Genomic DNA, 15901 nt, shown 5'->3' with positions numbered 1-15901 from the left:
AGGATTGATTAAGGCCCCGTTTATTAAATCTGAAGTCTAAAGCTGAATCTGAAATTTAAAGGCTGAATCTAAAATCTGAAGTCCAAAAACTTGTTTGGTAATTATGGCTAAGTCTGAAAATCAAGTACTGAATTCGAAACAACCTGTTTGTTAACAAACATATGAAACGTCTTAAATATGTTAATTAGACACATTTGCCCCGGTCTCCTGCTTAGAAATGTTTTACATTATAAAGAAATTATGTTTTATTAAACGAAAATAAAATTATTCTATTTAATTTAAATAAACTGAAGTACTTAATAGAAAATTAAAAGATTATTATTCATAATAAAAAAACAGATAAAAAACTTAATGATTTGCATGTATAAGTGTGGCGGCAATTTCTTATCGCATATTGGATATGATAGTTTGTTTAAAGTCTCCAAATACTCCTTCTACTTTAGGCATATCATTCTCTGATTCGATATTCATCTCCAAAAGAACATTTTCATCATTGTATTGTTGGAAGAGTGAATCGGAAATGGATTCTTTTCTGATGTAATTGTGTAGTGTCATGCATGTAATAAGTATGTCTCTTTGCGTCGGAAAGCAATATGGTGTCATCCACTTCAAAATTGCAAAACACACCTTCACGGTCAATATTGATGTTTAAATGTCATCCATGCCGTTCATAACGTCATTCCTATTGGGATGAACTCGAAACACAAATATTATCCTTATTCAAAACTTATGTTGCCCCATGAATATTTCAAATCAGGACGATCAATCCTCACGTTTTGGGCCCATTTGAGTATTGGATCCAGCTCACTTTTAGTCCATGTCCTAAAATAAACTCACAAAACCGATGGGCGGGGTAGATTTCTCACAAACATGAAGGTGGGCCCCACCTACGTTTCTAGTGCAAGAAATTCCTACACGAGGCTTTAGCAATAAATCTCGCGTCCAGTAGGGAAGCGGATCGCGTACTGAGTAAACTCTATGGGGTCCATCATGATTTACAAATTTTATCTACTTCGTCCATCCATTTTAACAGATAATTTGAGGGCCTTACCCCAAAAATGAATTATATACAAATCTCAAGTGGACCTTACCATGGAAATAGTGTGAATTAAAATTCTACCGTTGAAAATTTATTGGGGCCCATAGAAGTTTTCGATCAAGTTGATATTTGTGTTTTCCCTTCATCCATGTTTGTGTGATCTTATGAACAAGTTGGATGACAAATAAACATCACTATGGGCCCTAGCAAGGTTTCAACAGTGGAAGTCATTATTCCCACTGTTTCCTGTGGTGTGGTCCACTTGATCTTTGGGCATACTTCTATTTTGTACTCAACCAATAAAATAAGCTGGAAAAATCACTAGGGCGCTTTCCAATTTCGGCTTTAACAAACAACTCTCGATACGGAGCATTTTCTCAATTCCGCCTTAAATACTATTTTTCAGAATTTTCTCAATTCCGCCGTAAATACTATTTTTCAGAGTTAACAAACAGGCCCCAGGTCATATGACTTCTGGACTGTTAATTGGTGGCAGTATATGAATTGCTAAAAGGTGGTTTTGAGTATCAAGCGTATGCAAGCATGTCAAATAACTCTCCATTCTTTTAAGTCCCATTTGTAACCATCAAACCCAAGGCGTAGGAAGCTCGTGCAACATCCAGATCTGTGCCCGCTATGTTTCATGTGGTGTGGTCCGCTTGAACTTTGGATCTGCTTCATTTTTTGGGCTCATGCCCTAAAATGAGCAAACCAGGTGGACGGCATAGATATAAGATACATATACAACATGGTTGGACTTACACCACCCAAAAAATGGATGGACGGCATGGATATAAAATACATACATCACGGTTGGCCCCACAGCGTGGTGGGGTCACTACTCAAATGCGCTTCCACGCACATAGCGCTTTGTCATAACCCGAATTGCATCCTGCCCTGCCCTTGCCTGGACCAACCCAGGCGGATTTGGTACAGGCAGGGGCTCTGTAGGGCCCGCCCTGTTTTATCCACGCTCACGTCTAATATTTTACACGTGATGAGGACTACACTTCAAAGCTAACACACTTGCAGGTGCCTCATGTCCCAATGAGATAGGCTCTCGCAACATCTTTGACCATTCATCAGTAACTTCCAAAATCATGGGCAATCATCCACTTATCATGAGGGCTAGCACATGTGAATTGGAACCATTGATTAGTCTTTTTAAATGCGTTTCTTGCATGTGGCCAACCTCGTGGGTACAAAAGGACTGAATTATTATTTATTTATTTATTTTTGTGTCAAGCCAATTCCCGTAGGGTCAGACCTGATGAACAGCTTAGATTTTTGCACTTGACTGATGAGTGATCTGAGAATTGGCGGATGCTTTGGTAGTCGCACTCCTTTCACAGCCTCTCTACCTTTCACAGCCTCTCTACGGTGAAGTTCCACCTACATGTGCGAAGCTATCCATCAGGTGGGCCTCACTGGTTTAAATCACCTGATCGAAAGATCAAGAGAACCCGCATTCTGGTGGGTGGTGTAAGCAAATTGACGGTTAAAAATTCATTTTTTTAGTCTTCTATTTGGTTCGTCTAATGTTTTGCTCACTGCAGCGAGGATTTCGGGCCAGGGATAATCTACACGGTGGGGCCCGCTTGTTGGAAAGCTCAGATCTTACACACGCATGCCATCTTGGCACGTGTGCCATTTGAGGGACTCAATTAACTACCAACGAACAAAGCTGAAATAGTCAAATCTCATGAGGAAATGAGATACAACGGAAAACACTTACCCTTTTACCCGGGCTCCGTACCAACGAAAATAATAAATAAAATTAAAAAAAAAACTTTTATATTCCCAAATTACCCTTGACTCTCCTCTCCCTCACTCCCACACAACCATACCTATACCTCAAACTACCATATGTCACAAATCTTATTAAATTTCCCTACTCTCCGTTCCACTAGTTTCCTAGCCTAACCGTTTTTCAAACTTCACATAACCGTCTCTCTCTCTCTCTAACTGCTCTGGTTTTCTCTCCTCAATCCTCCCATTTTTCCCATAAAATGGAAAAATAATGGCGAGAGCCCGAGACCAAGAAGAAGAAGAAGAAGATAATGCATCATGGCGAACAAAGGGGAAGAAAAATTCCAAACCCAGGAAGGAGTTGAGCTTGGCCTGCATGTTGAATACTGAAGTTGGCGCCGTTCTCGCTGCCATTCGACGAAACCCAGATCCGCAGTTCCTCCCCTCCCCTGAAGAAAATTATGACTCGGTGCTGCTCAATTCCCTCAAATCGCTTCGTGCTCTCATCTTCAACCCGCAGCAGGAATGGCATACCATCAACCCATCCACCTACCTCTCTCCTTTCCTCGATGTCATCCAGAGCGATGAGATACCTGCAGCTGCCACGGCTGTTGCCCTCTCCGCGGTCCTCAAGATCCTCAAGCTCGAGATCTTCGATGGGAAGACCCCCGGCGCCAGCGAAGCGATACATGCAGTCGTGGCAGGGATCACAAACTGCCGCCTTGAGAAGACGGACGCCATATCCGAGGATGCCGTCTTCATGAAGATCCTGCAGGTCCTTGTGACGATCATGAAGAGCCGTGCGTCGGTCACACTGACCGATCATGCCATCTGCACGATCGTGAACACGTGCTTCCAGATCGTCCAGCAGTCCGCAAGCAGAGGGGACCTACTCCAGAGGAATGCCCGCCACACGATGCATGAATTGATCCAGGTGATCTTTGCCTGCTTGCCTGAGATTGAGTCTTCTGATGGCGGGTGCTCAGAATCCGATATAGAAGACAATGAGATCATGAGCGGATCGAGGCTGGGTTACAGCGCACGCTGCATGGTCGACATCTTCCATTTCCTCTGCTCTTTGTTGAATGTGGTAGAAGTAGTGGATGCTGAGGGGCTAGGCCCCACTAATTCAGACGAAGATTTTCAGCTCTTTGCCCTCGTCTTGATCAATTCCGCAATAGAATTGGGCGGAGAAGGAATTGGCAAGCATCGGAAACTTCTGCGGATGATCCAAAACGATCTCTTTCATCACTTAATACACTACGGGACGTGTTCTAGTCCGATCATTCTCTCCATGATTTGCAGCACAGTCCTCAACCTCTACCACTTCCTACGCAGGTAAACGAGCTCCAGGCCAATGAGCAAGATCTGGGCCATTGTCAGGTGGGCCATACTGTGTACAATGTGTGGCCCCCAAGCATCGGTTGCGAAAACATATTCACAAACATCTGTTCGTCAATGCTTGTTAACCGTCTTCCTTTAAATACAATGTGGCCCACTCGTCAATCAAACGGCCTGATTTTCTAACCACAAGACATACCCAGCAACGCCCACATGATGAATGGCCCAGACATCACATTTCTCAGAATCACAACAAAACACACGGTGCTTGCAGGTCTCTGAGGCTCCAACTCGAAGCATTCTTCACCTACGTGCTATTCAAGGCAGCAGCTGGAGGGAGCTCAGTTCAGCTCCAGGAAGTCGCAATCGAAGGAATCATAAGCTTCTGCAGACAACCCACTTTCATAATCGAAGCGTACGTCAATTACGACTGCGATCCAATCTGCCGGAACGTGTTTGAAGACATTGGAAAGCTGCTCTGCAAGAATGCCTTCCCCACAGGCAGCCCTCTGTCCAGTATACAGGTCCAGGCCTTTGAAGGCCTGGTCGCCATCATCCACCAAGTTGCTGATAGCATGGATAGCAGCGACTCCCCCGGTCCAGTGCACCCTGTTGACGTTTCAGAGTACCGCCCTTTCTGGGTCGAGAAATGTGAGAATTACAATGATCTGGAGACATGGGTCGAGTTCGTGAGGCTGAGGAAGTTTCAGAAGAAAAAGATAATGATTGCCGCCAACCATTTCAATAGAGATGAGAAGAAGGGGTTGGAGTTCTTGAAGATATGCAATCTTGTCCCGAATGTACCGGACCCCAAGTGCTATGCTTGCTTCTACCGGTACACACCCGGTCTAGACAAGAACAAGATTGGGGATTTCCTCGGCGACCCTGACGAGCTCCATCTCCAAGTCCTGAAAGAGTTCACAGATACGTTCAATTTCTCAGGCGTGATTCTCGACACTGCCCTTCGGACATTCCTTGAGACATTCCGGTTGCCCGGAGAGTCCCAAAAGATCCACAGGATTCTCGAAGCGTTCTCAGAGAAATTCTACGAGCAACAATCTTCAGAAATTTTCGTAAGCAAGGATGCCGTGTTCATCCTATGCTACTCTCTTATCATGCTCAATACAGACCAACACAATCCACAGGTGAAGAAGAAGATGACAGAAGAAGAGTTCATACGGAACAACAGAGCGATCAATGGTGGAAAAGATCTCCCAAGAGAATATCTTTCTGAACTCTTCATGTCGATTTCAAACAAGGCGATCACGCTTTTTGGGCAGTCAGCAGCTTCTTTGGAGATGAATCCAAGTAGGTGGGTAGATTTGATCAAACATTCCAAAGCAATGGAGCCCTTCATCCTCTGCAACTTTGAGAACCGCCTGAGCCGAGAACTGTTTGTGTCCATCTCAGGTCCATCAGTCGCAGCTCTCTCTGCAACCTTCGAATATGCAGATGAAGATGAAATCCTCCAAGAATGCATCGAAGGGCTGCTATCCATTGCTAAAATTGCTCAGTATGGACTGGAAGATATTCTTGACGAGATCCTTGCCTCTTTCTGCAAATTCACCACGTTGCTGAATCCTTACGCCTCTGCCGAAGAAACCCTTTTCGCATTCAGCAATGATTTGAAACCGAGAATGGCAACTCTCGCTGTCTTCACCATCGCCGACAAGTTCGGAGACTCAATTCGGGGTGGATGGAGGAACCTGGTTGATTGCTTGCTCAAGCTCAAGCGGCTCAAGCTACTGCCCCAATCTGTAATTGAACCGGATATGGCTTCCACCTCAGGCACTGAGAATGCTAAACACACCAAATCTGAGTCATGTGTGATCTTCCCCTCGTCCCACCCGGGACTCAGCAGCAGCAGCAACCAAATTTCGGGTCTGATTGGACGGTTCTCGCAGTTTCTATCTCTGGACAACAGCATCGAGGACTCCATGGCTAACACTGGAAATGAATTCGAGCAGAATCTGAAGATAATCCAGAAATGCAGGATTGGGAACATCTTCAGCAAGAGCTCCAACTTGCCTGATGAAGCGCTGCTGAACCTGGGGAGGGCCTTGATCTTTGCGGCCGCAGGCAAGGGCCAGAAGTTCAGCACTCCCATTGAAGAAGAAGAGACAGTTGGGTTTTGTTGGGAGCTTTTATTCACCATTACGTCCGCAAATATTCACCGATTCCTGACGTTTTGGCCATCTTTCCACGACTATCTTGTTGTGGTAGCTCAATTCCCGCTATTCTCCCCTTGCCCATTTGCTGAGAAGGCTATCATGGGACTCTTCAAGATCTGCCTCCTACTCCTCTCTTCTCCTCAATATGATAAAAACTATGAGGAACTCATCTTCAAATCCATAAACCTTGCGTGGAAGCTCGACAAAGAGATTCTCGACACCTGCTGCGAGAGCATAACGGAAAGCGTCTGCCAGATTCTCAACAAACATGCGGCGAGCATCCAGACCCTCCTCGGATGGAAGACAATCCTCCACCTCCTATCAATCACAGCCCGCCACCCAGAAACCTTCGACGAGGGAGTCGAGGCAATGATCTCACTGATGTCCAACGACACCCTTGTCACGAAATTGAACTATGCCTACTGCATTGACTGCGCATTTGGGTTCGCAGCACTGAAGATCATCCCCCTGGAGAAGAGCGCGAAAATAATAGATCTGATGGCAGATTCCGTGACCCTGTTAGTGCAATGGTACCAATCTGGGTACTCCGACCCTGGTAGCAACACCAGCAACTTCAGCAACGCCAGCAGCTCCTCATTGGAAGAAGGCTCGAAGCCAGGCAACTCGGGTAACCTGCCGGTCAACCTCTTCACAAAGCTAGCTGAGACGCTCCGCAAGACCAGCCTCGTCCGGCGGGAGGAGATACGGAACCACGCCGTTTCAGCACTCCAGCGGAGCTTCACGCTGGCCGACGATTTGGGTTTCACGCCGCCATCCTGCTTAAGCTGTTTCAACCTGGTGATCTTCGCGATGGTGGACGACCTCCATGAGAAGATGGTTGAGTACTCGCGGAGGGGGAATGCAGAGCGTGAGACGAGGAGCATGGAGGGTACGCTGAAGATGGCGATGGAGCTTCTGGTGGAGGTGTTCCTGCAGTTCTTGAAGCTGCTGGCGCAGAACCCGGGATTCCGGACGTTCTGGTTGGGAATTTTGAGGAGGATGGATACATGCATGAAGGCCGATCTCGGGGGCGGTTACGAGTCTGGCTTTCAAGAACTCGTGCCGAAGCTGCTGAAGAAGATGATAACAATGATGAAGGAGAAGGAGATTCTGGTGCAGAGAGATGGTGATGAGCTGTGGGACATTACTAATATTCAGATACAGTGGATAGCTCCTTCAGTCAAGGAGGAGCTCTTTCCTGAAGATTTCTAAGGAAATGGCTAGTTTTTGTAATTTCCCTCCGGTTGGGATAGTGGGGGGAATTTTTGAAAAGGTAGTGTTGTATTTGGAAATCAACTGTTTTTTTTTCTTTCGAAGTTCTAAAAAATTTCGAAGACCTGAGTTGGGACTCGAATGAATCTTGGTTTCTAGTTGAGCCTGAGTCTCTTGTGTATTGGGATTCTCTTCAGATAAGCCTCGAGCTAGTGTCTTGGCTGCTGGTTGCGTCCTCTGCAGCTGCTCAGGGATGATCCATCCAGAGTAAAATAAGTAGATTCTAGTTAGGAAACTCACCATTGAATGGAGCCCACCTCACAAACTGAGTCAACTCAAAGGTTCACAACAATCAGATGTTGTTAGAAATGTAAGTGTTTCTTGTACACAACGGAGGATAGAAGAAATGATAACGAAACGATCAGATCTATTGGGTTCAAGGCTTGACTTGAATAGTCAATTTCTCAAGATAGATTTGCTGCCCTTTTTCTGGAATTTCCAACAAGTGTAAACGAAGAAAATCTGCAAATTGTCTTCAGGATACAATGAACTCTCAATCCGATTTTCAACACGAATTTTGCATATTTAAGTGTTGAACAGATCTCTAGTTTTGACACCGATATGCCTTAAGACGTTCAGAAAAAACTCAGTAAGAGATCAAATCGAGAGTAATTGCACAGAAGATAATATAATCTTAAGGATTAAGAGTATCTCCTTCTGGATTATAGTATTCAGGATTTATATCAATTAAAAGGTTATGGATTTCTTCCTAAAGAGGTGCTAAAGAGCCTCTTCAAGAAATCCATACCCATTCACAACAAATAGTTGTCTTTCCATGAAAGGACATGACTCTTTGTCCTATGGCAGTTATTTTTGTACCCATTCAGACAGGAGCAGTTATCCAACAAAAAAAATTGTATCCACATAAGTGACACGTGACATAGATGTCACATGTACAATCATGTTACAATTACTCTCAATTATATATATATATATATATATATATATATATATATATATATAAAGGTAATAAAACATTAGGGTAGACCCCGGTTCAATACCAGTTGAACCATGGCCTAAAAAAGTTTGAACCGATTGCTCCTTACGACGATGCACACGTGCAAAGTGCTAAGTGCGCCTAATAAAGGGTCAAAAAGCGCCCAAGCAGCCCCACAACGCGCACGCATGGGCGGACGGTGCTTCGCATCATCCTCGAGGAGATTTGAACCCTGGTTGCATAAGCAAAGATCCCTTCTCTTACCGACTGGCTATACACACTATTTATGGAAAGTTTAAATAATTAATATTTATTTACTTTCTAAAAATAACTTTTATTTTTTAAAATTTATTTTTATTCTAAAAAACACAACAATTTCCCACAATTTCAAAAATAAAATCAGATTCTAGAACGAATGGCATATCAGTATAAATAAGTGCATAAGTAAAGGTATCTTTTGGATTTGAACTTTTACTTTAATGTATACGTATCAAAGTTATGCAAAGTACTTAGTGACCCATTAGTCTTGAACTAAGGACCTTATATGACTCACCGGACACATAACACACATCTATTTATATATATAATTGGAGATCTAAAAATTCGCACATTTCTAACCTTGTGCGAATCGTTATTTCATGAGTATTCTAGAGACGAACCCAATCTCTTCAAAAGCGGTCTCACTTCTCTACTCATATAGGTAGATCTATCAAAGATGATTCTGCTTCATCTCAGCAAAGTCTGTTTATGAATCTATTAAGAGTTAATACTCAGCCTCTTATGAAATGTAGAAACCAAATACTAGACTTTTAGGAATTAGACTAAAATTTTCTTTTTCTAGTGTATGTTTCAATCACATACTTGACTTGTTTGTCCCTTTGAATCTAACCTATATTTCAAAACATAGGTAGGGTTGCCATCAAGAGTGAAAGTTATATCTTTATGCATCTTAGTCACATTCCTTTAGTAGTTCTTCTTATTTGATCTCTTGATAAATCTTTTGTCAAGGGATCTGCTAAGTTCAAAATGGATTTAACATGTTCCACTGTGATTACTCCATTTATGAGTAATCTTTTAACAAATTTATGCCTTAAACTATTTCTAAACTTACCATTATAAGTCTTACTCATAGCACGTCAAAGAGTAGCCTGACTATCACAAAAGATAGATATGGTAGGAGTAGGTTTTGGCCAATACGGGATTTCCAACAGTAGGTATCTTAGCCATTTACCTTCTTTACAAGCAGCATCAAGTGTAATAAACTCACTTTTCATTGTAGAGCGAGATATAAACGTTTGTTTCTTAGATGCCCATGATATTGCTCCTCCTCCAAGAGTGAATATCCAACCACTTGTAGATTTAGATTCTATGCTATCTGTATTCCAGCTTGCATCGCTGTACCCTTCAAATATAGCAGGATATGATTTATAATGCAGTCCATAGTCTATGGTTCCTCTTAGATACTTCAAAACTCTCGAAATCGCATTCCAGTGTACTTGTCATGGATTACTGGTACACCTGCTTAGCATTCCTACTGTGAATGCTATATCGGGTCTAGTGCAATTCATTGCATACATTAAACTCTCAATAACACTCGCATATTCTTGTTGTGTTTTACATCTATCAATATTTTTAACCAATTTAATACTTGGATCAAATGGGGTTGAAATCGGTTTACTATCATAATGATAAAAGTTCTTTAACACTTTCTCTAGGTAATGAGATTGTGTTAAGGTTATTCCATCATTAAGATTATAAATCTTAATACCTAATATTACATCGGCATTGCCCATATCCTTCATGTCGAAGTTGGCACTTAGAAACTTTTTAATTTCTTTCACACAGTCCTCATTGGGTCCAAATATTAGCATATCATCTACGTATAAGCACATAATGATTTGACCTTTAATATATATGCACTTATCTGCTTGGTTTACTCTAAAATCATTAGATTATACTACTTGATCAAACTTCTCATGTCATTACTTAGGAGCTTGCTTGAGCCCATAGAGAGATTTGACTAGTTTACACACTTTCTTCTCTTGCCTAGGTTGAACAAACCTTTCAGGTTGTCCCATATAGACTTCCTCATCTAAATCACCATTTAAGAATGCCGTTTTGACATTCATTATGGATTACTAGGTGGCGAATTGCTGCAAAAGCAATTAAAGTCCTAATGATAGATATTCGAGCAACAGGAGCATATATATCAAAAAAATCGATACCTTCCTTTTGTCTAAATCCTTTGGCTACCAATTGAGCTTTAAACTTATTTATGGTTCCATCAGGATTGAACTTTCTTTTAAAAATTCACTTACATCCTATAGGCTTTGAACCTGGTGGAAGATCGACCAAACATCATGTGTTATTGGAGACTATGGAATCCATTTCATCGTCAATGGCTTCCCTCCAAAACTGTACATTAGGAGATAAGAGAGCTTCACTAAGTGTTAATGGATCACTTTTAATACTTAGTGGTAGAGTAATCTCCTTTCTTATTTCATTTTTATCCTCTTCTATAATGAACATATAGAAATCTGAGCCAAAAGATGTTACTTTTCTTGCCTTTTTCGATCTCCTTGGTTCATTTTCTTCTGAATGAGTATTAGATTTATCATGAAAGTTGTTAGGCTCTTCATTCATTGGTTCTATTATATTTTCATCAACTTACCTTTTTGTATGATTATTCATATAGTCTCTGTATACTGTATTTTTAAAAAAATAGCATCCCTAGACTCTATAATCATGTTTTTGTCAACAAAAGAAGTTTGTTCTAGAACCAAGAATCTATATACGGGACTATGAATCTCATAACTCACAAAAGCACACCTGATTCCTCTAGAACTTTACTTTCTTGGAATCAATAATCCTAACTTCTGCTATACTTCCCACACTTTGAAATAATGAAGATATAATTTCTTATTTTTCCATAATTCATATGGGGAGATATCCAATTTTTTGTGTGGAATAATATTTAGAATACGGTTTGCTGTTAACAATTCTTCCCCCTACAAATTCAGTGGTAATCCAGAATTTAATATCATACAATTGATCATCTCAACTAATGTCCTATTTTTGCGTTTCGCTAGGCCATTTTGCTGACGTGTGTAAGGTGTCGTAAATTCATGGATTATACCATTTAATTTATAAAATTCATTGAATTCACTAAAAGTGTACTCACCCCCTCTATCACTTCTAAGGGCTTTAATCTTTACATTCAACTGATTTTCCACTTCGACCTTATAAAGCTTAAACTTCTCAAAGGCTTCATCTTTAGATTTTATCAAGTATACATAGGAAAATCTAGTGAAGTCATCGATAAATGTGATAAAATACATTTTTCCTCCACAAGTTAAGGTATTATTTAAATCACAGATATCAAAATGAATTAACTCCAAGGGTTGTGATTTTCTCATGCCAGTCTCAAATGGTTTTCTGGTTATTTTAAAATGGGCACACACATCACATTTCCCTTCTTGTTGAATTTCATGATTTGGTATAGTGCCGAGGATCATCATTCTTTTCATTGAATAATAATTAACATGACTTAGTCTAGCATGTCATAAAGATACAGAATCCACTATATAAACAGAAACATCATTATTATTATTAATATTCAGTTTAGTCATACTATTACATGAATATTTTTTGCCTACAAATATACCATTCTTGGTGATAACCAACTTATCAAACTCAATCACTATTTTGAATCCTCTCTTATTGAGAAGATCGCTTGACACTAGATTTTTTAACATGTCAGGTGCATGCAATACATTTGTTAGTATCAGTCTTTTGCCTAATATAAACTGAAGCTCTACTATTCCTTTTTCAACAATGTTCGCACGAATGTTATTACCCATCTTCACTTCTTGTTCAATTGTTATACTTTCATAGGTCTTGAAGATGTTTCGGTCCTTCGATATATGAATGGTTGCACCAGTATCTAGCTACCATCCACCATCGGATAATACTCTATTAGCTTCAGTAACTATTGCTATGAGTTGGTCTTCTGCCATGTTAGCTAGAGCTTTCAGTTGTTTTTTCCTGTGTCGACATTCCTTTATGTAGTGTCCAGGCTTATTGTAGAAGTGACACTTGCCTTTTTTCTTTCCCTTTTTCTTAAACTCTCTATCTTTCTTTGAGGGAATAGATTTGGAGTTCTGAGATTTTGTCTTGTCATCTTCTACTATATTTGCTTTGGAATGATTTTCCAAAGCACTTTCTTTCTTGTCTCAGTTTCTGAACTCTTCTTTTATACGAAGATGTCGTTGAAGCCCTTCAAGAGTGTACTTCCTTTCATCATGTTTCAGGTACTTTTTATAATCAAATCATGATAAGAGTAATTTTGTAATTACTACACCAACCAGGAATTCTTCAGGAAGATCTATCCCACCAATATTCAATTCATCAAATAAGTTCTGTAGTTCGGTTACTTGAGAGAGAATTGGCTGATCATTTTTAAACTTGAAGTGGATATAATTGTCGATCAGAAATTTCTGAGTACTAATCTCTTCAGTTTTATATTTTTGGTCCAATTTTGTCCACAGATCTTTAGCAGATGATATTTTACGGTACGAATTATAGATAGAATTAGAGAGGGCGTTTAGGATATGACCTTTATATAAAAAAATCATCATCCTTCCTTTTCTTCCGTTCTTCCTTCACTTAATCTGAGTCGTCTTCTTTTGGCTCAGGTAGAGAAGACAGATCATCATCTAGATAGTAGGATAACTTGAGAGTAGTCAGAAAGAAAAGCATATTCTGCTGCCATCTTAAGAAGAATTGATCGTCGAAACGATCCGGTCGTACAAAGTCTTGGTTCATAACTTGAATAGAATGAATTGTCTCCATTGTGAAAAGATAAAATATCTGTCTTGAATGTTAGAAATGTAAGTGTTTCTTGTATACGATGGAGGATAGAAGAAAACGATAACGAAACGATTAGATCTATCGGGTTCAAGGCTTGACTTGAATAGTCAATTTCTCAAGACAGATTTGCTGCCCTTTTTCTGGAATTTCCAGCCAGTGCAAACGAAGAAAATCTACAAATTATCTTCAGGATACAATGAACTCTCAATCCGATTTTCAACATGAAAATTTGCATATTTAAGTGTTGAACGGATTTCTAGTTTTGACACTGATATGCCGTAAGTCGTTCAGAAAAAACTGAGCAAGAGATCAGATCGAAAGTAATTGCACAGAAGATGATATAATCTTAAGGATTAAGAGTATCTCCTTCTGGATTATAGTATCCAGGATTTATATCAATTGAAAGGTTATGGATTTCTTCCTGAAAAGCTGTTAAAAAGCCTCTTCAAGAAATTCATACCCATTTACAGCAAATAATTGCCTTTCCATGAAATGACGTGACTCTTTGTCCTATGGCAGTTATTTCTATACCCATTCAAACAGGAGCAGTTATCCAACAGGAAAAACTGTATCCACATAAGCGACACGTGGCATAGGTGGGAAGTGCTAAGTGCGCCTAATAAAGCGCCCAAGCAGCCCTATAGCCCACGCCGCGCGCGCACGGACAGTGCTTCGCACCGTCCTCGAGGAGATTTGAACCCTGGTTGCATAAACAAAAATCCCTTCTCTTACCGGCTGGCTATACACTCTATTTATGGAAAGTTTAAATAATTAATATGTTTATTTACTTTTTAAAAATAACTTTTATTTTTGAAATTTATTTTTATTCTAAAAAACACAACAGATGTATGATATATGTAAAGTCTCCCAAATTATCCACTGATGATTTACATGAATGCATGTTTCAGATGATCTTAAAGCTTCAATAACCATTGCTGACAGGCCATGATAGAAAGTTGGACAACTTCGTCCTTGCATTTTCAAGTAGAATGTGGACTGTTTTGCTGGGTTCATGTTTTTTTAACTGTCCGTTCAAATGCATCCAACCAGATAGTCTAGGATCATCAACCAGCATGACTTTTTTGGGTTGCCACCACTACCCTCCTACCTCCATACCATGGTCAGGATCCTCAAGCAACATGATTGTTTTTAACTGTCCATTTGAACTCGACCAATCAATATTAGAGGGTTGGGTCAGGTTGAGGGTCTACATGAACCTGACCTGAAAAGAGGACCCAACTTGCGACCTGACCTGACCTGAGCCAAATTTCAACCCAAGGTTTCCAACCCGAATTCCTCAATACTCAACCCTAAACTAACCCAACCCAACCCAAATACATGTGATTGTCCCAACCTGATTTCCAATCCGAGTTGTAAATTTCCAACCCTGACATGAATTGAGGACCCTGAAAACCCAATCCAATCTGAACCTAACTTAGGTTGGGTCTGTCTGCTTCTGGTCAATCCAAACCCAAGTTGCAGCCCTAATCAGTGGTGCAAAAACTGCTAAGCATGCTTTATGGGCATTAGATGCCCCGGCCAAAGGCACCTACACTTACCAGGCCAACAAGAGCATGCCAGATATGCAAGCGCACGTCCAGTTCGTAGAAGAAGTGGGACCCAGTGCTTCCCACACTGTTGATCATTCTGGATTGTCCCAAAAACACATACAGCTTTAGGGCGTACCAGATAATCAAATCAAACTCAACTCTAGATCCAGTGCTTGCCCAAATCACATAATTTTCAACAGCTAACAGTCCATGCAGGTCAGGACCACCTTTTAGTGACCATTCTTTCAGCGGCTATCATGCAAAGAACTCCGATAAATAGGCTGCTAATAGACAGTGGATTAACAATGCTGCAAAGATATCCCACAACACACCATCCTATCCCATCCAATAAATGGCCTGTAAATAGACCAATGAAAAGATAATGCAGCAATTGTCCAAACCAAATGAAGAAAGGTCAACAGTTGGATGTATGGGATTGTTTCGACGGTCCATTTTCTATGCACTTAACTATTTGTGAAATGTGCTATCCCCAGCCCAACTCACTGACCTGCAACCATTTTTTGCTGATTGTTTTATGTCAAAATTTCAGAGTTATTTCTTACCAAGTGCACGAAACTGCAACGAAGATACAAGGAAAAGGAAGAACAGAAATGACTTTTTTTTTAAATCGATTGATTAATAGAAATGAAAGATTGTGGCACACCCATCTCTCTTCCTCCTCTCATCTTCTCTACAAGGTAAAAATACAAATCTAGCATTAGAAATAATATGGTTATGAAGATGTCATCGACTAGAGAATAATTAGGAATAAAATCAGAGAGTTTGATTTTTGTGAGGCACCGCAACTTTCAAGCATCTGAGAGAGAGAGAGAGAGAGAGAGAGAGAGAGAGAGAGGTGAACCGACCTGCATAAATGGATTACAAAAAAATAAAAATAAAAATAGAAATTGGTATGAAGCCTCGACATATTGTACAGAATTGTGAACCGACCTGCTTCTCATGTATGTGCATG

The 15901-nt window shown here is 40.6% G+C and overlaps 1 protein-coding gene across 1 annotated transcript; it reads left to right on the top strand.

Moving 5' to 3' along the window:
* The first annotated feature begins 2539 nt into the window (after positions 1–2539).
* On the top strand, positions 2540–7866 carry LOC131254124 (ARF guanine-nucleotide exchange factor GNL2). The gene is made up of 2 exons (XM_058255133.1): positions 2540–4126; positions 4404–7866. The coding sequence occupies exons 1-2, from the start codon at positions 3060–3062 to the stop codon at positions 7510–7512; spliced, it is 4176 nt and encodes a 1391-aa protein (XP_058111116.1). The 5' UTR covers positions 2540–3059; the 3' UTR covers positions 7513–7866.
* Positions 7867–15901: the final 8035 nt, after the last annotated feature.

The sequence above is a fragment of the Magnolia sinica genome, chromosome 1, assembly GCF_029962835.1.
Source record: "Magnolia sinica isolate HGM2019 chromosome 1, MsV1, whole genome shotgun sequence".
Taxonomy (NCBI): Eukaryota; Viridiplantae; Streptophyta; class Magnoliopsida; order Magnoliales; family Magnoliaceae; genus Magnolia; species Magnolia sinica.
This window is presented reverse-complemented; position numbering and strand designations above follow the sequence as displayed.